Raw genomic sequence first — 22,742 nt, 5'->3', positions numbered from 1 at the left:
TTAGCCTATATATACACCTTAAAATGTATCTCAGATGTTACAAATTATGTCCCTTACTCCAAGAGATAAAAAATGGCCAAAAGATTTAGCTGCTCACAATTCACTTCAATACAACTAACTCAGCTCATCAACATCCACTTAACACTTGGACCAAAGAGGTCTAGAAATCTAGCTGCTGCCATTTGGGAAGTCACTGCCAGCAACTGTCCTCACACACTTGGTGGACACATGCCACTGGAGCCATAATCTTACCAAAGAGGAAACACATGCACCCACCTCAGCCACTCCGGTTCACATGCCAGTACTTGAGTTTCAGTTATAAGAAAGTGTGTTGAGATGTTTGACTGAACAAACTGGGCTGAACAGTGCCAAGAGGAGATGACCTCCCATCAGACACCCACTGCAAGCAGCCAAGGATGTAGCAACATCTACAACCTACTGCAGTCATTTATGGAAAAGTCCAAGTCAGGACTCTCAGCTTATGAATAGCAGTGCAGTGAGTGCTTTGACCCAGCCACCTCCTTCCACATCCCACTACTCATTTCAGAAGTGTCCATTACGCAAACACACTTGGCAACGATACCTAGGCTGAGTGTACAGCTACTGATACCTGAACACTACAAAGGTATCAAAGAGCTGATTTCACCCACAGAAAAGTCTTACATAAACTGAATGCTACTGCAATAACCACCTGTAATACAGTTACCTTCTGCACAAGCAATAAATACTATTCTCTTCAAAAGCATTCATCTTTTACATGCCAGTCACCTTTTACTGAAGGGAAGCTGAGGCTAAGAAATATCTGCCTCTTGCTGTTGGTCCAAATAACCAATAGTAGGAAATGAAAATAAAATGTTTTACATCTACTCTGGCTCAACAGCTGGTGTTCCAGAGGACAGAAAGATGTCTTTCCACAATAAAGGGGAATCAACTTAAGCCTGGCACTAACCTTTTTATGAATAATTTCTGGCACAGATGAAACAAATTTCATGGCCTAAGAGAAACCCAAACTACAGTGCAAAACATTTCACTCAACATGGCAAGGCTTCAGAAAAATAAAGCTATTTCAGCTATGTTGGCTCATTCCCTGTTTTACATATCCAGTATTATATAGTTCAATCACTGACCTACAAAGATTCAAACTTACCATCATTTTGCAGAGAAAAACTATTTTTCCTTAAAGAATCACCTAACTATAGTAATTAAAAAAAAAAAAAGCTTGAGTACCGACAATATGGTCAGTCCAGCCTAGACTCTTGTTTCCACATTTAATTCATCCATGGTTCTGTTCAACTGCTGAACAGAACACTAACAGCTGATTTGACAGGCAGTGAAGATTCAATAGCATTTTCAATTTACTTTTTAAATACAAAGCAATTCAAGAGCAGACATCTGCCTACCTGTGAAACAAAGCAGCAGCTTTTAAATTAAGCTGCATACAATTAGCAGTACTTACAGACAGCTGAAGTTCAAAGGAAAACACCTACTTTCTCTTACATCCTCAATGCAAAGTAATGTGCTGATTGACACTTTTTAGAATTTTACTTCCACTTCAGATACTAAATCTGAACACAATTGTCAGAGGCCAATAATTTCAACTATTTGCATAATTCAGCCTAGTTTCACTGTAGTCTTCAGACACTACTAAATCTGTGGCATTTCAAATCTTGGTCTACTGTTTCCTAATTCAGTTCTGAAAAAAATCAAACCAGACCAAAACACCCACCCACGCCACTGGAATATTGCTGGGTAGGAAAAGAACATACTATTTTATTTATTTGTATTACTCTGATTCTCAATAAAATATTTAAGGCCTTCACTGACTTCTACAATACATGTTGGAAGGGAAACTAATGCTAATAGTTTTTGAGAAGTAAACTAAAGAACATGCAGAGAGAAACAGGTGAAAATTACTGTTTCAAATGTGCCTCCTGCAATATCTTTCCAGTTAGCTACAAACACCACAAAAAAACCCCCACTATTCTAGCATTCCACTGTGATAAAACTGCTTGCTTGATCCTAGGAAAAAGAAAATTGCTAAGTAATGGAGAATGAAACCAAGAAGTGAATGTGAAGTTCACACAGACTAATGACTCATTCAAAAGAATCTTCTTGTTTCCCACTTAAACTACTCAACAAAAACAGCTAAGATTGAGAGCTATAAATAAAAAAAGAACAGGTGGCAATTCTGTATTTTTCTTTATGTTTCACAGAGGCAGGAAGGCTACAGATTTGATACAACTGTTTTTAATCAGGCTGCTCAATGAATATGAATAAACAATATGTATTTGAGGAAAATGCTAACTTAACATTTTGGTTTACCACAGAGAACACCGAGTGTAACGCTTATCTAAACTGGTTTTAGGCTGGGACTGAGATAATATTTAAAGGTGACAGCATAAAAGAAGAGCTGTGTGTCACGTAAAATAAATCTATTAACACAAGAATCTCTGAAAATTTTTGAAAATAATGAAATTTAACCATAAACGAAAAGCAATACAGGAAGTAACAACCAGATAAACTAAAGCAACAGAAATAATTCACTAGGCTTGGAATAAAATACAGAGATCAATGGCCTTGTAGCCCTTAACTTCAGTCTCAGGAAAACTTTCTGGAGTAGTATTTTAAGACAGACTATGAAAAGACCGGTAATGTAAGGTAATTTAATAGTATTGCTCCTCCTCCTGCCCTAACACAGCTCATCCTGTGTAACTTTATACATGGAAGGAAGTTGGTGACTTATGCTTTAAAACTGTAGTTTGGCAAACCCTTTGACATGTTACAAGCTGGCAAGGCCTCTGCTGTGAAACTGCCCAGCCCTTCGTTTCAACCTCAATCTAACCCACCCACACCTACACAGGAGTTATTGCACCTATTGTGCAGCCAGTAACTATGGCTCTATAGTTCTGTTTATTAGTAGTAAAGGAGGAAACTACAAGGTAAGTACAGCCTTACATCTATTTCTTACGTAGACAAGTGTCGCCTATCAAAGAAAGAAAAATCACTTTTAAGGTGAAAATAGGGCAATGATTTAAAAAGTGATGGATCTTTATGTCTTGTATTGACTTAATGATCTTAGAATTATGTTTGCAAGCAATCAAAAAAACACATCACACCTTCAGGGGTTTCATGCTGTCATTCAGTATTCCTATAATTCTGTTCAAATGCCTCATTTTAACTATCAGTTCCAAACATTCAAAATTCTCCATCTTTTCCTCCCAACTTTCTGAATTTCCAACCAGCTTTCTGTCAAATCACCTTTATGCTGCCTTTGTCATCCCACAATGATGAAGCCTCTCACTCTTTTTCATGCCATCCTATATGTCATGCAATTTTTCTCACTAACAATTTGTCTCCATTTTTCAAAGTGGCTATTTGACAACTACCTTTGTTTCACCAATCTCTGCCCTTAACCAGAAACTAAGCATATTCACAAACCTAAGTTATTTTAAAAATCAGAGTCAAGATATACATATTGATAACAAGGGTTGTATCAAGTTTTTATAAGCCTCTGCTAGTTCACTCCTCTCTAAAAACAATAGCAGCAAATTAAAAAAAAACAAATCATGGCTGTCTAGTCTTAAGGCTCAGTTTCTTTTTACTGCCTTTCATGACAATGGCATCCTCTGGCATACAAATGGTATAATTACCAAAATTAGTCATAAGCTAAGTAAGACTTTGACCAGGATATTGAAGTGCAACACCCAGCTCTTGCAAAACTGGAAACACAAGAAAATGTCAAGACATGATTTGTAACTGCAGTACAGGAACTGTTTTTGTATTTGCAACACAGAGAACAAGCTTCAGAGCTTGGAATTTTTTCAACTTAACTACACGACTATCAGTATACTACAAGAAAGCTGCACAATGTTCATTTCATGCTCTGAAGTATAACTGAAAGCAGTTAAGTGTCTTGCCTCCCGCCATCTCATTCAGTTTCCTCAACACTTTTCACTTTTTCTTTTCCCTACTGACAAAGTGTAAGGTAACTTAAGGAAACAGAAGAGATGGAACTTGTAGAATCATGTTCTATATACAAGTACCTGTTACATATCAGTAAAAGGTAAATAAAGGAGCAATTTACTTTTTACAAGATTGCCACAGACACATGAAGTTCTGTCCAGGTTTTTTCATTTGCTCTGCATGTTGACTTGCTGCAGTGTATGAAGGTGGCTGCAAATTGATCTGCTGGCCCTGTACTTGCACTGTTGGTATCGACGTTGCAGGTGTGCTCTGTAGAAAAAGTTAAAACACAATTTTAAACAGGGCTTATTTCTAGACTTGACATACAGTTTACTGTCTGTTGAAAGACCTTTTGTTTTACACTTCAATCCACCACAGGTCTTCAGTTTTTAAAATTTTGAACTCTGAATAAGCATTAGTAAGATACAGTAACATGAGGGACACAGAATTTTTGCACTGTAATATTTATGCAGAAGTTTCTAATATTCAAATAATAAACTTTATGCTCAAATTCAAATACAGAATTATCACTGCAAAGAAATTTCTCAAGGGCACTAGTGGAGCAAAGGTTAACATTCTTTTTAAACAGCTTTGTTGTTATTTAAGAAAAAAACCCAAGCAAACTCAAGGCATTGCAGTATCATCAGCACAGGGAATAGCACCACATGATCAGAATGTCTGAAGATGCTGTACAACTTGAATACAATGAAAAGAGAAACATTTCAGAAAGGAAAACTATGTTCCCTTGCTCCCCTGCAATATAACAAGACACTTAACACTCAACTAAAATTATCTTTGAAATTATCTAAAAATATATAAACCCAAATCAATTTTCTTTCTTTTTCTGAATAATAGATACTGAATGCTGAACTTCCCATTTCAAAACAATGTTTGTGTCAGAATATTTTTTCTCTTCTTTCTCTTTTCCTGGAATGCTCTAGCAAGCAAGACATTTATAAGGATGATGAGAGTAAAAAAATTTAGCTTTTGAATATTATTTAGGGATGAAAACCTAACATCCTTTTCTTCCCCACTGTCTGAAAATGCATTCACACACTAAAGAGACCAAATAAAATTACTTTCAAATCTCTTTAAGAATATTATAAGGAACACTTTCAAATGGTGCACAAAACAGTCTGTTTAGATCTTTACAGCTCTGTTACTGAGTAACTTTAGACTTTCACTAAGACACAAATAGCTAACAGCAATTTCTAACAACATTTCATTTGCATGTTGATTTACATTTTCTTCCTGCTGCTCTCCATTGGCACTGTGGACAACAGTCACACAAGGTAGTGACTTAATCACCATCACATATTATACTACCAATAACATGACTGAAGGGACAGCAAAAAAGCCTGATCAGTAGCAGAACACTTCCCATATCCAAACATAAAACTTCACAAAAATATGGCAGAACTCTGCAAAACTCCTGAATACAGCACAACCACTTATGATGCCTGTGATTCAACCACATATATGAAAAGTTGTAAGAAAGGACTCAAGTTCTTTAGTCACAACTGCAAACTATTTTGAACTCAGCAATGTTTTTCACCTGAAGGCCTTAAAGCTGTTTTACAGAATGGGTAATGAATCCTTCACAGGATATCTTTTAACAAAAAGGAAACACAAGTGAAGCCTTTTAATATCAACATCTCCTTAAAAGGCATTTCAAAAATGAAGCTGTATGTAAAATAATGGAGTGTCAGCAGTACAGCTTGTTTTGTAACCTTCACTTGGCATCCCAGTATTAACACATTACGATGGTCTTTATGAGACTTTTTATCCCTGTAGAACTTCTGTCTCATTTAATGTGCTGAAGAGAAAATGAGCTTACTGAATGAATTCAGTATTTCATTTAATTCTCATCATTCAATGTGTGGTTCATGTATTATTTACTCCATTCAGAGCAAACCCTGCAATTAATCTGGAATGATGAATTTTCTCAAGGGTTTCTCTGGCAAGCATTCCTAGTGATATTCAAAGGTTTTAATATCATCTCATTGAAAAATTGTTTATTTTAAACAAGTTGATCTGAAATGTACAACATAAAATGTTACATGCCGAAAATGAAAGAGCTCGGAAAGAGAAATGAATTTTCAAGGAAAAAAGTTAATATCCCATTTCCACGCCCATTTTTTCCCACTTTTTTTTTCCCCGTGAGGAAAAAAGCTAATCAATTGAAAAGAAACATGTAAAATAGTTGCTGTTACATGTAAAAGTTTTTACATGCTGGACATGTAAAAATTCTCTTATTGCTGTATTGTGAAGCAGTTTCACTCAAACTTGGACACATCTTCCATGTATTTTTTTAAGACAAATCCATTCCTTGGCTATCAGTTTTACTGATTATATTTTTTAATCAGTACATAAAGCAAAGTTATATTTGCTTTCATAGCATTTTTTATTTTATTTTAGAAATTTAAGTTTTACATCTGAACATCTCAAAGCTTTCTTCTCTTCTTTCAAGAGATCAGAAAGACTGCTAATTTTTGCTTTCATTTTCCCTCTATTGTCATGTATCAGTTTAGTAATGCATGACACACGGGATTATCACTAAAATTAAGTATAGCCTTTGTTTTTCAGAAATGAAACTCCTTTTTCTCCCAGAAATATACCTAGAAATACTTGCTATGTGCTACCTCATTTACAGTACTCATATGCAATGATTATGGAAACTCACTTACTTCTTTAACATACAGAACTAAGACAGACATTAACTTGTTACTAATGAAGTTTTTCCAAGAAAAGTAACACTGACAAGTTCCTCCCTGTGGCATAAAGATTTCCAAAAACTTCCTCCTCTAGCAAAAACATTTAATTGAATCTATGTTTCCCAAGAAAACAAATGCCCATTACACTCCAGTACACTTGAAAGCACTTCATAACATCCTTTTATAATCAAATTAGACCTCACCATGACACAATTTGCAACTGCCACCACTTAGCCCTTTTCTCACAGGATCCTGGGATAGAAAGGTACCTCTACAGCAGCATCGCCTATCTCAGTAGGATTTACACGCAACTGTAAAGTACACAAATACAAACCCTTAATGCCTGTACAGTCTACTTACAGAGCAGATACTACAGCCTACTTTGAATAAGTAGGTGGAGATTTTATATCTAGACTGGGTTGACTTTAGACTGAGGTTTTGGAGAGGGGAAGGAAGTCCGCCTTATGAAAACCAAGAGTACAACTAAGAGCTTTCTGCTAATTAGAATCGACTGTTTACAAAGATGTTAATTTAATTTTATGCACAAGAGCTCCTGCATTTGAGCACAAGAGCTCCCCGTGTGGTAGGAATAACAAAACCTATGAGTTTGAGCCAAAAGTGGCCTCCCTTTACATCTCACAGAATCAATGATGCTATTCCCTTTATGCATGAACAGATAACTAGTCTATCATGATACCTCTGCCCATTTTATTTAAAAGGCCTACAGTGCCATCAGCAAGAGAACACTGTGCATCCCAGTGTGCTGGAGGTTCTGTTGACATGTACAGCCTTATGCAGTTTAAAAGCATTAAGCTTCATTTTTTCCCACCATTAATATGTGCACTGCCACTGTAAATAAATGTAATTAAAAAAGAAACTGTCAATTATTAGTAAAAATATTTTTAAATGTTATAGGATTTACTCAGTATGACAGAATTTTGTTTAGCATATTCACGATAATGAACATACCTATAAAAAGGTAACACATAAGCTGAAAACAAATCTAGCAGAATTTGAATGTGATAAAGGGGTCAAGTGGATGAGTAGGCACCAAAATAAATCTTCTTTTCTTGTTAGATTACTGAAGTTTATGTCTCCTTGCAACAGTGTGTTTCACAACTGACGGGCAATAAAAGCACAGAAATTCTGTATTTCACTACTTCCAGCTGAGAAACTCATTTGCTCTATGGCTACGAACGAATTACACCTCCTGGAGCTACACACCTGCTTTCTGGTGCATGGTAATTCTCAGCTTTCCAATCAACAGAGAGCAGGAGCAAGTAGTCAAGGCCACACAGATTTTGCCACCTAAATTTCAACAGAAGCATGTTTCGAGTGGGCAGCCTTAAGAGAAATGGGTGTGTATCGTTTGTGAGGGGATGACAGTGATGAGCAAGAAAGTCATGACTTTAAAAGCCAGATGAGGCAATTTACATCAGATATGCTCAATTCTAAGAACTTGGCATGATATCAGAGCATTCCTTTAAAACACACACCAACTGGGACAAACCAACATGGTTATGTTCAACAGATGTTTTGGAGGCGTTTGAAGAGGAATAAGAAAATGTGGCAAAGAAAAGCATACAGATAGGTAATTGCTCATTTCTTTTTCAACCACCAGTCTAGCACAATGCCTCAGGAAAGCAATAAACCAGGAACAGAGAACACCAAAATAAAAGGAAGCCAAGAAAGTATAGTGCCTCTTCTGTCTCCTCTCAAGAGTATATTTCATGAGCTTACAAAATATAGATGGAGATGTAAGAACAAAATTGCATGATTACAAATTGTGTATCACATGTACCTATTCTGACATAACTGATATATGCCTTTTATCATCATAATGCAAAATATGAACATTTTTAAAATTCAGCATACAATTCAGTTATTTTTCAACAAGCTTTGCTGAGATATACAATTAACAGGGAATAATCTCATGTCATACACAGAAGACACCTATACTCGTCTAATTGTATTTCAATGGCTCTTACATAAGCTGTCCCATAAACAGCAAGAACACAATTTTCATTATTTTAACAGGCCATTTAAACTAACATTCTCCCCCAAGCACACAGTACCATCCCATTTCAAACTACCACTCATATAATGAAACAAATTTCTCTTAACTTCTACATTCCCTTAAGGATTATTTCTTTCTTGTTTTCCTTAGTTTGCAGACTTTTGTTCCACTTCTTCCCCATTTGTTCATCCTTCCTTATCTTCAAGCATCTTCCCTTTCTCCCCTCTGTAGTTCATGACAGCTAATCCTACTGTAGCTGCATAGCTGATACTCTTCTCCCTTTTCTGTCCTCTGAACCTCCTTTTCCAGTCTTCCTGTTTGTTTTTACTTTATTACAATTTCTTTTCTTCTATCCCTTTCACACTTCTGTGAAATACAAGATGTAGCTTAAAATAAAATTTTAAACTAACAAGCAAACAGGAAATCACACTCTAAAAGCCTCAGCAGCTATGTAATTTTGCCATAGCTAATATCCCTTTATTCTCTGTCCCTCACCATTTTTCTCCACTGGATTGTATTTCTAATAAATTTCACACTGTTTGCACTAAGAACCATGCTCCCCTCTATCTCCTGCAACACATCCAATATATACTTAGGTACTTCAGAGAGGGTAAAACAATGCAGATGCTCAAGACAGAAAAAGTGTTCCTCAGATGCTGCCTTTCAAAAAGTCAGGGACAAGGAAGCTGCTTATCAGACAAGGAAGACTCAAAATGTGAGGGAGAAAACAGAAGATTACACAAGGCCTGACCTTAAATTAAGTCATCACTAAAATTCACACCAAGTTCATGAGAATTTGGCTACATCTTAGTATTTCTGGATATCTTACAGATACTCCTAAAAGCAGACTTAATATTGGAAATACTTAACATCTCTTTTTCCAGAAAACCAATGGCTATTGCAGCTTTGGAGAAAGAAAAAGAGCTGGCCAGGGTGATTTTGGTACTGTTTACAATCCAACACTTTAATTTTAAAGAAGTGATAAAGATCTCAGCAAATCTAAAGTCAAACTATGATGACTATTATATCTGAACAGAGTACACCAAAATGGGGTCAACTGTAAGTCAGTATATGCAATATTATAATAAGCATGATTCATAAATACATTGACATATGGTTAAGGCAAATAGCTAATGAATAATTTTCTCGCCAAGATCAAAACTAATTGACTCCTTTTCCCACATTTCTGTAATTTTGAAAAAAAGAAGGGCATCCTACAGACAGCAGAATGAGCAAACTTTCAGGTAAGGAGACATTAAACCAAGTTCTTCTGACCTGCAGATTTCTACTGGAATGGCACACCAAGCTGGCAGCATTTCTGTTTGTGCAGGTAATGAAAAATGTAGTAATTATTAATGATAGTGATACTAAGGATAGTGTAAAAAAGAAACTATCAGCACAGAAAGTTTTTTTTTGTATTTCCCCCTCTAGTATCATGATACACATTGTCAAAATCAAATGTTAAATGTAATATTCCTTTCTCAAAATTCTTAAAATCTCATCTTTTAGTAGCTGCTTAAGACACACCTGCAAATTCTTTTCACATACATATTGAGGGAATAAATAAACATATTCATTTGAGAGACACAGACACACCATCTTGTACTTCAGCCAAATCCTTAGCAAAGCTATAAGGAAATTCAAACTGTGTAACAGCTAAAGATACTCAGAGTAAAAAGCAAAGCATAGCTAATATATCCACACTACAGAAAATCTAGCACATTGTCCCTATGCTGCCAACAGACACTATTAATTTTGGTCAAATTATTTCTAGTAAGAAAAAAAGATAATATATTAAAAAAATACGGATCTCGCTCCAGCAAAACCTAAGCAAAAATTTAGGAGTGAGTTCAAAGACATTTTAAGAATTAACTCTGTGCACTGTGACAGTTAAAAGTAAAAAGCAGAGGAAGTAAAAAAGGAAGGTAACTTGTTAACAGTTAACCCTGATTTCTGACAACTAGAAAAGGAAAAGTCAAAAGGGTTTTCAAGAGCAACCTAACTTGGCATAGAAAATAAAGTAACACTAGCCACCATTTGTCACATTTTGAGTTCTAGGTCTGTATAAGTCCATCAGGTCTATACCTTCTACTTTTTCAAAGGCAAACAAAACCTGAACCAAATTTTAAAAAACGGTAAGAAATAAAAGACCTGTTACTTCAAGGTCAAAATGTACTAAGCGTACACTCAGGACTTTATTTCCTCTCTCTGGTCTGTCAGAACTCTAACTGCCAGACCTACCATTCTATTCTCTTTGCTACTATTCAAGTTAGGAACGGGTTTTTTTGGAGAGGGATTTTCTGTCTGTGTACAAAACTAAAATAAATTCTAGAGAATGGAATAATCTCAAACACGATTATTTTATTTATTAATACTCATGATGTCCATACCTCATTTCTAGCAAAGCGTTAGAGAGTAATCACTTTCAAAAGGTTAAATGAATTCGATCAGGGGGACAAAAAACCCCAACAAACCCTCTCCAAAGCTTGGCAAACAGAAAAAAAAGCCAAAACGTGCTTCTTTTATTGATAAACACTGTAAGTATTTTGTAACGAAGAAATATAAGTATTTCAACAAATTTACAAAACAATACTTTCCCCTAACTGTAGTGAACCCATAAAGCAAGACTTTGAAGACCAATGTTAAATGCAAGAACTTCCAACTCATTTCAGCCAGACAGACATAGATGTGTTTTTTTTCAAAAAACCATATTCACCCTTCCACAGTGACAGAGAATAAAACGCAGAACAAATACTGACATTTTTACAAGACCATCCAGCAAATCATTGTTGTTTTCAGAACAGTTAATCCTTAAAGGAAGAAAATAGTGAGCAGAAGTTCTTTCCTCACTGTGTATTATCAAACTACAAATTTTAAATTCCACTATTGTCACTGATGTTGACAAAGTATGTAAACTGTTGAAACTTTAGTCAGTGAAAGACCAGAAAGCATAATTTTTTGAATACTTGAGATACTATGCAAGAGATTTCAACCAAGCTCACATTTTCAGCCATGTTATTTCACAGTATTAGTAAGAATCACAGTCAGAATAAACATAAAAAGAACACTGCAACATACCTGTGTGACCATGCTTTGTATATACGTGGTTGGATGCTGCTGCTTTTGCTGAACAGCACTTTCTATTGCTACTTTCGCTACAGTGCTTGGATCCGCTCCAGCTGGCACAGCAACCATAGTTGCACTGCAACCAGCATTGTTGGGGTCACTGATTGTAACAATTCTAACTCCTACTTTATTTGGAATTCCTGGAACAGTTTCCCTGTCATTATCCTCTGCTGGCCTCTTTGCAGTTTTGCATTCTGCTGTGCCATTAGTAGACCGAACTTCGGAGGACAGGGTAGACTGGGACACTCTAGGTCCTGAGTGTGGAACTGCTATGATTTGATGCCCCTGTATAACAGAGGCTGTAGATTGTGGTGAGACAACTACACTTGGGCGTTGCTGAGGCACATCTGAATTCAAACTTGAAGCTAGAGGTCCATTAGGTAAATCAGTGTTGGTACCACTAAGTTGCTGGGTTAACAGTTTTGCAGCCTCCTGTGTACCGCTTACAACAGGTGAACTACTCAAAGTTAATACAGGCCCATTAGAAATTCTTTCCCCTTGATCACCTTTGGCAGTATCTTGCTGCGTGGCATCCAAATTCCCTTGTTGTTCCACTGAAGATATCTCACCATTTCCTACATGATTGGAAGTTTTGTGATTTGGAATGTTTTTGCTCAAATGAGAACAATCTCCTTTATCAAAATCACAGATTCCATTAACTAGGGGCTTCTTCAAATCACTTTTAATTTCCTGTGTGTCCGTTTGTTCAAAGTTCTGCTTTCCAGGAGCTCCGTTCTCACCCATTTCTAATGATGGCCCATTACTGACTTGTGAGCACTGATTGGCCTCATTCTGTGTTTTCCCTGAGTTAGAAGGAGGTAGACTGGAGTCACTATACTTTCTCCCATTTAAAAGACTTCCCACCTGCATTTCATTTTCTTTTGCATCCCCATTGCTGGTGTTTGCAGCTCCTCTTCGGCAGGAAGGATTCTCCATAACTTCAATTTTACGTTCATGAATGTGTAAACCTGTTGCTTCCTTTGCTTCTTCCTCCTTTTGGCAAATTATTTTATCACCTTTGAATGGGGGAGCAGCAGTACATGGTGATTGTCCAGCTGAAGGTGCTTGAGTAGCTGGAAGTGTTTGCACCTGTAGCCCAACTCCTGTCTGTGCTCCACTCACTGCAATTCCTGCTGGAGCAATGATCTGAGTTGCATTTCCCTGACTCACAGTTGCAGTAGCAAAACTCGTATTTGGCACAACTGTTATCGTAACCTGGTTGCCAGTAGTCCCTTGGAAAATAGTTGCTGGGCTGTTTGAGATCAACTGGCCTGGCAATATCTGTAAATTAGAAATGGGTACTGTTTGCACTGCCCCTTGGGGCGGGATTGCACCTGGGACCAGCTGAACATTTTGCTGTCCAACTAGCAGCTGCTGAGCTGGAGACTGTCCTTGAACTCCAAAGCCTGGTGTCTGGTTATTGGCCATCTGATAAACCACCTGAGGGCTAGGAGCTCTTGCATTGTTAGGTGGAGGAATCTGTGGAGCTGGGAGTATAAGCTTCCCCCCTGGAGTTGAGGGGCCTCTTTTTGGAAGAAGCAGTTGCTTAATCAGGCTAGACTCACCAGAGTTGGGCTGGCCAACTCCTGTATTAGCTTGCTGTGACTGAACTTGCATTTGCATCGGTTGTTGTACCTGTACCTGCTGCTGCGATGATGCTGGTGAATGTTGCTGCTGCTGCTGCCTCTTTACAGAAAGCATCTGGCTAACAGTAGGAGGGGGTCCTTGTGACTGAGGAGTGGTAGATGAAGATGACATAACTGTAGGGACTTGATTATTTGTAACTGGACCTGGGGATGGTGAAGATGATGGAGTAATGCTCGGCTGTCCAGCCAACTGGACAGTTTGACCAGCAGGAATAGAAGCTGGGTTAGCAAGCACAATTTGATGAATGGCTGGTGCATAGGTCTGACCTTGCTGAGCTGGCTGGCTTACGATCACTACACTTTGCTGGGATGGTGGTGGAGGCTGCTGCTGTGGCTGCTGCCCCACAGCAGATGGACCTTGCTGAGATGGCAGAGGCTTTGGTGCAATATTCTGAAACCCTACTCTAGATGTTGGTGGGTTCTGAACACCTGCAATTGTAACCACCTGCCCAGCTGCTACTTGGAAATTTTGAACTGTGGTGGCAGAAACAATATTAGATGCAGAGGTTGTGACGTACTGCTGTGGCGTTATGATGACTGTATCTTGTTGCTGGTTACCTGCAGAGGACTGCTGAGATGATGTCTGCCCAGGTTGTGATGATGTGATTAGCTGTTGACCCTGTGAAACTGCTGAACTGCATGCTGGTAGGTTTTGTACTCTGCCAAATATATGACCCTGAGGTACAGCTTGCTGAATTACCGTAACAGGAGTGCCTGAAGGTATCTGTCCTGGTACCACTGTGTGCAGTGGAGACTGTTGTTGAATTACAGGTTGGTGGTGAAGCATCTGAGAACTCACAACTGTAACAGACGGCTGCTGGCCTGTAGTGCTGTGATTTTGATTAGAACCTCCTCCTACAGCAATAGGAACAGGAACTGCAGACTGAGGAACAGAGCTCTGTATTACTGCGGCCTTCACTACTTCACAGGATATTGGACCTTTATTCTGTATAACAGTCATTGGAGCATTCTGCTGTGTATGAATAGAAGGATTTTGTGGAATTCTAGAAACAGTCTGTGCCACAGTGTGAACACCTTGAATTGGAAAAGACATCTGTGTTGCTGTCAAAGTTGAAGACTGGTTAATAGGGGTCCTCTGATAGTGATTTCCTACGCTTGGTAGCCCATGCGGGATTCCTGTTGAAATAAACACAGCAAAAGTTTGGAAGCAGAGATTATTTCAAACACATTAACTAACAAATTTTTAAAAATCCAAGATCTGAAATTGCAATTCTACATGAAGCAGTTTCTATTCTCAGCTATACTGAGTCTGAATTAATGATGCAGCAACAATAGCTTGTCTGCTGACTGGCAAGTTTATGGGTTACATGCCAAACACTAGAATGGCATGCAAGGAAATATTGCAGTACTATTACAAACATTATTGAATAAACTCAACTTCCAACACTTTCAAGATATGTTCAAAAACTTTTGGCTTTCATTATGGTTTCAGGATCAATGCAAAATACTTTATACATAATTAATTTAAAAACCTGCTGGCAAAGGAGACGAAGACACATCAGGAATTGAATCCACCCGGACAACTGGGGTAGACGAAGTTGGTGGCTGCTGATAGTACATCTGAATGGGAAGTGGTATAGCTCTCCTTTTCACTCCTACCACATGTATATGTGCTTGACCATTGTTACTTGGATCTTCTACTCTCTTCACGGTATGATTTGGAAAGACAGTTCTGCCAAACACAACATAAATCTATGTTATTAAACACAATAACTCAACTCTTTTACAATGTTTTTGTTTTGCCTAACTGCTCTTGTGTGCAGAGTAATAGCAGGAATGCAGGAATGCCTGCATCTTTACAATACAGCAGGATTTTCCAATAGCAATAGCATGTGAGTATTCATCACTGAGGACTAGCAGGTCCCTCAGATGGCTGAGATGTCTTAGAACCTAAGTGAAAATTACAAAATCTTGAAAAACTACTGCAGAATCAAAAATAATTAAAAGGACTAGAGGCAGAGAAGAAACACATTCCAAGATCTTGAAATGGAATGAAATAAAATCAAACAAACTCTAAACATTTGTTTCAATTAAAATTCCAAAACTGGAATCAACTCAGTAGATCTTCTCCCAAAAAAATCTAAAGCTACTGGTTAGTATTAAGAACATACAATTGCTTCTTTATTGCTGCATGAATTCTTGTCTTACCGCAGGCATTTATAAAATCCAGTTGATGTTAGGATTCCACCTCGAGCTAATTTACTACAAGTAGAGAGGTATTCAGAGTACATTTCTGCTCGAGAGACTGAGCAATCAAGGTTCACTTCAAAATGGGCATTCAACCTGAGGAGGAAAAAATCAACTATGAAGCAAAATACAGAGAGAGTACTTTTAAAGGGGCTGTTAAAACACTTCAATCTGTATCACAGAAGCTTTTGAGATACGAAAACAACATGGAAATAGCATTTTAGTATATTGTTCTGTCAGATGTCTGTTCAACGCTTTCTCTTTCTCACTGCTTATGAATCCACACATATGACCCATAACACTTGCAGTCAGTTTTACATGTAGTATCTTATTTACATATTTATACACACATTATTTAGGCAAAACAGTCTCTACATATGCCTTTTTTATTGTATATTCTGAAACAGAAACAAATGAGAATGCAGAGTTTGGTGGCATCTCCTCCCCACAGCTCTACTCTTATTCCTTAATGATTGTACTTTAGCAAAAGATGGGCCGAAAGCCAGCTAATTCTTCATCACAGATTTTCATCATAAGTCAATGTTTGCACGTCTAATATTCACTTAGCATTGAAAAGTATTTATGTTTCCTACAAGTCCATAGACCATCTAACCTCTAACTCAGAAGCTGTGAGAAAAGGAAACATGTTTTATCAGTTTAATTTTATTTCACTTAGATCCACTACTCCAACCCAGAGACAAAGGAATGGTTCATCCCCTGCAGCAAATGGAGGCAAGTAATAACTCTGACTCAGTGCTCAAATATTGGCATGAGAATATAAGCCTCAGACAAAATAAAACAAATATCTTAGTTGTCAGCATTTATTATACGGTGCTAACACTTTGGAAAACTACACCGCATTCTCTTTTGTGGAGTCTTACACTCCAAATGTAACTGGATGAAAAGCCTATGATTAAATTCATTAAACTGTGCTCTCTCACAAGGAGTAAATGCTATTTCTCCTTCAGTTGTTGAAATTTTACTATTACAAAAAATGAGATTACATTGTATTAACAGAAAGTCTAGGTATTAATTAAATTTGGCATATCAGAAAAATGACCATTCAGTTGGATATGTCATATTAGGCTGACACACTAACACTGGTACCAGCAAATTGGAGATATTCAGGACTTACAATGGTCAAATGGGATCTGTGATCAGTACTTTACTGTCACAGGCACTTACAACTACTGAATCTAAGCTGGCTAATAATACATTCAGGAAGGTCAGTTTCAATACCTTGTCTTTTTGCTGCTTTCAAGAGATAGTAACTAAATTTTACTGCTACGATTTACTAATTTTCCCATTTCTCTCAATAGTAAGCAATGACCAAAACATACCATGAAAACTTACATGAATCTAATACAGTCCATACTGGCATTGATGAAAATGCTTTAAAGAGGCAGCTATTCTCATTTTGTGGGGGGCAGGGGGGAAGGAGGGAGGCACAGTTAATATTTAAAGAGAATTTTCAAGGCTATATATTAATTTTTAGTTTTCACTAACTCATATCTAGCTAAGACTAACCTGAAGAAAATCAAGTACAAAATAATAATATTCAACACTGACAGCTGCAGAAGCATACAGGATCAGAAAAAAAGCAGATATTCCAAACCTTCCTGATACAATGCTTTATGGTTTGTTTCAGTATCTTCTGTCATTTGATGGTATCACACTATTGCAGCATGGTACCTACCCATATTTAACAGTCAGGTCTTCTATTTTATATTGCATACAGAGTACAAATATCACCGTGTCTACAACTTTATTACTGAAAGCTCAATACCTAATGCTCTCTATTGCAAATAAAGACAAGGTGGCATCAGAAGGTAACACCTAGCCCCACCAGAAACTTGGCAGGTGAAGGCAATTCATTTTACTGCTGGGGGACAATCCCATTCCATTACTTAAAGAGGCAGCCTAGGAAACTAGCTTTGGCTAGAGAGCAACTCGATGATCACTAATGGGATCTGTATAGAGTCCAGTTACAGGTAGCCCTATTTAAATACCTAAATGTGATATTTTTCAATCTTTCAGCAGTTAATTATTATGGTTAATAACACTTTGCAGTGTGCAAAGAAAAGCATGGAAACATCAGTTGGCCACAAAAATCTGCAACATTTACTCCATATAACCAAAGCTCTGTTGGAAGTATAAGTACGTGATAACCCAAATCACTAATCTTTGTAAATTCCACCCTCTTTATTTTGAAGGTGTTTGTCCCCTCACTAAGACAAAAGATGAACATAAGAGCTGTGAAGGAGCAGGGGTGACAGGGCCCATCAGGAACTGATTAATACAAATACTTAGAATGGGAGCTGATTTAAGTAAGACAAATAGTTCAGAAGGATCACCTGCAGTCCACATGAGAAGCACAGAAGAGATAGTTTCTCTCTAAATATCTGACAATAATATTAGTTGAAAGCAAAAGAATTTGGATGGAAAAGACTTTGATCTTCCTTTATTTGATGTTCACAATGATCATTTGATTTGTTTGATTTGATTTGATTGATTTGTTTGATTTGATTGTTCATTAATGGACTTTTGATGTTCACAATGAGAGTTTTTCAGGGCCTAGCTTCATAATTTGATAATTACTTTTATATTGGTTCAGCAATATAGCAACACATTACCAGATAAAAATACCTGTGAAACACATAATGCTGCTTGACAATTTAAAAAATAAATTAAATCAAGGCCAGAGTTAAAAATCAAATCAAATTCTGTCCTAAGTGACAAAACAACTAATTTCATGAATCAACAGGCAAAGCCTGAATATTCTGGTTGAGTTTTTGCTTTCATACTTCTTCAAAGCAAATACAGAATGGATTTGGTTTATAGTTTTCAGGAAAGTGACTCTAGGAGTAAAGAGAAGCAAATTTGAAAATTCTGTGACACATGAATTCAGTATTTTTCTTTGTTTTTCTTCTTCATTAAAGTATTTGAATAGAACTATACACTTACCACTGACACGCAAATTTCTCACTGTCTATTTCTACTATTCCTGGAGGTGGAGCAACATGTGGTGCTGTCCTAGAGGCTGTAGTTAATGTGGGGAAGAAAAAAAAACAAAACTTGCTGAAATATTTTTTGTCCTCCTGAATGAAGCATTTACTGACATCCACTGGTACAGTTTCTCCTATGTTTGTCAGTAAGGGTGTATCCAGCTAAGCCAAGTCACAAAGGTGCCCTAAGCAGACTACAGATCCACAATTTACTGAAGTGATGGAAGGTTTGCCAGGGCCAGAGTCACCACTAAAGTGCCATCATGAGGTGTGCACTTAGTGAACAGCTCCTTCCAGATTCATGATCATGATCTCACTACTTAACAGTACTGAGCATGATTTTAAAGTGGCATAATACTCCATCAAAACAAGCACAAATACACAGCAATTATTTTTCCAATTCCTAAGTGGATGCAAATATAACGCAAAGGATTTTGTGGCAATGTCACGTCAGTTCTTCCTATTCACTCTTTTTCACTCCCTTGGTTACATTCTCTCCCAATCATTTTTGCTGCAGTATCTGTACCCATTCCAGAAACAGCACACTTAGACAGGAAAGCCAGTGTCTGTTGCAGTGGTTCTTTCCCAGTAACTTCCTAAGAGTAGTTAATATTTGGTTCACATAAGAAGCAACTGTTCAGAACCTTCAAGGGTGGGTCTATATCATCTCATCTATGCAATTTTATCAAATATTATATGTGCCTGCTGAATAATACCAAGTGTAAAACACAGTATAAAATGGACCTCTAATTCTCTGCAATTTGTGGGAACAATCTATAACGGATACTTTTTCTTTCCACTGAACAAGTTTAAATAAGGAATGTATGTAACTTTCAGAGAATTTTCAGATTAGCAACTGAAAAACATCAGAATTCTTTTAAAGCTTGTTTCAGAACAGTTTTGGCTAACAGCATATTTGCTTAGCGAGCAAGTGTTTGTAAATGATATATAGGTTATGCATGATGCAACACTTATTTATGTAAACTAATCAGAAATCCAGAGAAGATAAAAATCATAGATCGTTTTGGAAATTTTATAGAAGAGAGTGTTCTCTTGCAGTGATACTCACCTGGGACACCTGTTGCATGGGCCTGTGAAGAACCATGATCCATTACCTGTGGTCTCACATCAAGTATTCCTTGCTGGCTAATACACTGATGTTCAATGAGCTTTACTGCAGTAAGAGCATCAGGTCCAAACATCTGGATGTCCATAGAAACCAGACATACTAATGTATCTAAAGTATTGAACGTAAAACCAACAATGACATTAGGACAAGACAAATGAATGCTGTTGGAACATACTGATTTACTTTAAAATTGCCATATGTTGAAAGGAAACAAGTCTCTGCATGTTTCTGTAGATTTTTTTTAAACACACTCCATGGCATAAAAAAAAATACTTCCAAATTTTTAGCACCATCAATTCCTTGAGGACATAATGAATAAATTTAATAAATTCCACCCCCATGCGACATGCTCACACACATACAAGCAAGCCACATTTTTAAGAATATGTCATGGTCAGTGGTTAAATATTTTTTTCTACATAAGGGAGAGTAGTAATTGATTTTGCTCCTCCCTTACCTATGCTCTTCTCTACTTTAGCAATCTTTGAGCAAGCCACTTCTCCCATTTCTGTGAGCATGTATAGCACCTCAAGTGCTGAGATTACAAGCAGCACATCTGGTAGCGTGAGATGACATATGATCTCTTTATAGGATTCTTGATCCACATATTCACAAATTAAGACACCATTATCTTCAGCTTTACAAAGATTTGCCAAGATTTCCATGCCTGAAGAACAAATACAAAATAGTTATAAACAGTAATAATTAAAATTCTAATACAACAAGAAGAATAGCTAGAGATCTTACCTCTCATTTTTAAAAATCTATCCCTTGACATGAGGCATTTTGTAACAGTGTGGAACATTAGATGAGTAGTTTTGAAATCAACAGGATCCAAAAGAAGCTGATGAGAGAGAAAGAAAATTACTAACACTATCCACATAGTGCTAGTGGCTCAAATCTTTAAATATGCATATCAAAATATAAGGTTCAGAAGTGTTTAAGTTCAACACACATAAATTACACTCATTCATAAAAACCGAACCCTGTGTGCTTTTGATTGTAGCTAGCATTTTGAGCCCACTCCTCCTTTTCTGTGTTGAAGCAGCAATCTAATTTACACTTTCCAGTGCTCAGAATGATGAAAATAACTTTATTCTGAGGAAGTCAACAATATACACAATGGATTTTAATATCCAATAAAGACCAGAACTTGAGTAACAACAAGTACTCCTTCCCAAATGCTATCCCAGTCATTCTTCTTGTTTTTATCTACTTCTGCTTCTCAATTAGAGGTCTCTGACATAAGTAATATTCTTTCTCATTCAAAAGAAGCTGGGTACATGGTAAATGAAAAGCATTACCCTTTTTTCAATATTCAGCAGTAGACCAATACTTCCAGTCTTATTCTCAGGTAGTACCCATTTTACTTAAATTAATATGCTATATTTTAAAATGTAAGGACTATCTGAACATACAACCTATAAAATCCATATAATTTATCTGCATGGTAATATAATGTACTGAAATAGTGTGTTTCATAACATTCAAACCACTCCCAAAAGAAAAAAAAAAAAAAAAAAAAAAAAAAAAAAAAAAAAAAAAAAAAAAAAAGTTGCCTCCCATGATTCTGGCAGTATACCCAGTGGCATATGACTAGTTTACACAAGGTACAATACACAGAACACAAAGCGCCTCTACAACCCTCTCTCTTAAACATACTATTTTGAAGTTATGACTAAAGGTTGTAATTATAAAGTGAAGAAGCTAGTATACAGACTGCAGAATTTAACAAATTCCTTTCTCCTCTCTGGGAAACTAAACTGAAAATTATACACGACAAATGTCTGGTATCTCCCTATATCATCAGTCTTCTTCATGTGATTCTATTTTCACAAATTGACACATACAGTCATATTTTAGTTTTGGCTCTGAACACTTGTTTCCAAATTGCTGTTAACAAATTCAGAGAATAATTAATTTTCTTCTCCATCCAATGACAAAGGAAAAAAGAATAATTTCATTAACACTAATGCTTTTATCAGTTTATACTTGAATTGTTCTGTTTGGAACTACATTACCTCTGCTGCAATATTTCCCAGAGTGTCAAGCCCCAACTGCCGTAGAGAAATAAAGTGACTGTGAGCAGAGAGTAGCAGGAACCGAAGACAAGTACGATTAGCTGCCAGAAGTTTAACATTTCCCTCTTCAAAAGAAAGATTTCGTAGAATCACTGCTATCTGAAGTACCCGCTGCCCTTCAATATCATTAATGCCCAATTTGCGAGGTGGATGAAATAAGGATTCCCAAATCCATTCTTCTGATGGAATATCTATGAAGTAAATAATTAAATTTTAGTCCTTCAGTCCTTCCTTTGCTGTATTTACCAACATGCATGTATTAAGATTAGCCAAGATTTCTCACCTTGAGATTTGCTTCTGTCAGAAATTAGATCACGAACTTCAATATCCTCAACAATATCCTTCCAAAACTGGAGAAAGAATTAAAAAATGCTTAATTTCTAGGGGATTTTTCTTTAAATATTACTTACTTTTTATTTCTATTATGTTAAAATATTGAAATAATATTAATATAATTGTTCTTAAAAAAGTTCCCAGTACCTTGATTCATCTGATAATAACCATAAGTGATGACATGCAAGATATTCAGTACTCTACACTAAGAAACTCTTTCCTTCAAGCACCACAAGTGTGTGGTCATGATCAACCAACTCTACCACAGAAGTGCCTTGCTGAAGCACAAACTGAAACTATAGTGCAGTTTTCCATACACCATTAGAAATACAGCAAATATCAATGGAAAAAAAGTACAGTTCATCCTCCTCATCTCCTACAAACAGTGATGACCTAAGGCAGCATAAGGTGACTCCTCCCCATTTCAGTTGATCTTAGACTCCTGCTAGAAGTTTCTATTTGAAAAGACTTTTTAAAGCTGCTGCTATGTTTCTCACTTCATCATAAAACAATAAAAAGA

At 36.8% G+C, this 22,742-nt stretch overlaps 1 protein-coding gene across 2 annotated transcripts in view; it reads right to left on the bottom strand.

Moving 5' to 3' along the window:
• ARID2 (AT-rich interaction domain 2) overlaps window positions 1-22,742 on the bottom strand; it is a 99,933-nt gene that overhangs the window by 9,822 nt on the left and 67,369 nt on the right. For both annotated transcript variants that reach the window (XM_085043766.1, XM_085043756.1), the window contains 10 exons: window positions 22,173-22,239; window positions 21,830-22,080; window positions 20,556-20,652; window positions 20,266-20,475; window positions 19,749-19,916; window positions 18,639-18,714; window positions 15,636-15,770; window positions 14,960-15,159; window positions 11,773-14,603; window positions 4,085-4,233 (listed from right to left, as the gene is read on the bottom strand). In XM_085043766.1, the coding sequence (XP_084899892.1) occupies window positions 4,085-4,233; window positions 11,773-14,603; window positions 14,960-15,159; window positions 15,636-15,770; window positions 18,639-18,714; window positions 19,749-19,916; window positions 20,266-20,475; window positions 20,556-20,652; window positions 21,830-22,080; window positions 22,173-22,239 (4,184 nt within the window). The remainder of the gene's footprint in view (window positions 1-4,084; window positions 4,234-11,772; window positions 14,604-14,959; window positions 15,160-15,635; window positions 15,771-18,638; window positions 18,715-19,748; window positions 19,917-20,265; window positions 20,476-20,555; window positions 20,653-21,829; window positions 22,081-22,172; window positions 22,240-22,742) is intronic.

Source organism: Lichenostomus cassidix, chromosome 1Aa, assembly GCF_008360975.1.
Source record: "Lichenostomus cassidix isolate B80296 chromosome 1Aa, HeHo_3.0, whole genome shotgun sequence".
NCBI classification, from domain to species: domain Eukaryota; kingdom Metazoa; phylum Chordata; class Aves; order Passeriformes; family Meliphagidae; genus Lichenostomus; species Lichenostomus cassidix.
Note: the sequence above shows the minus strand (reverse complement) of the source record. Positions and strands in the feature narration are given on the sequence as shown.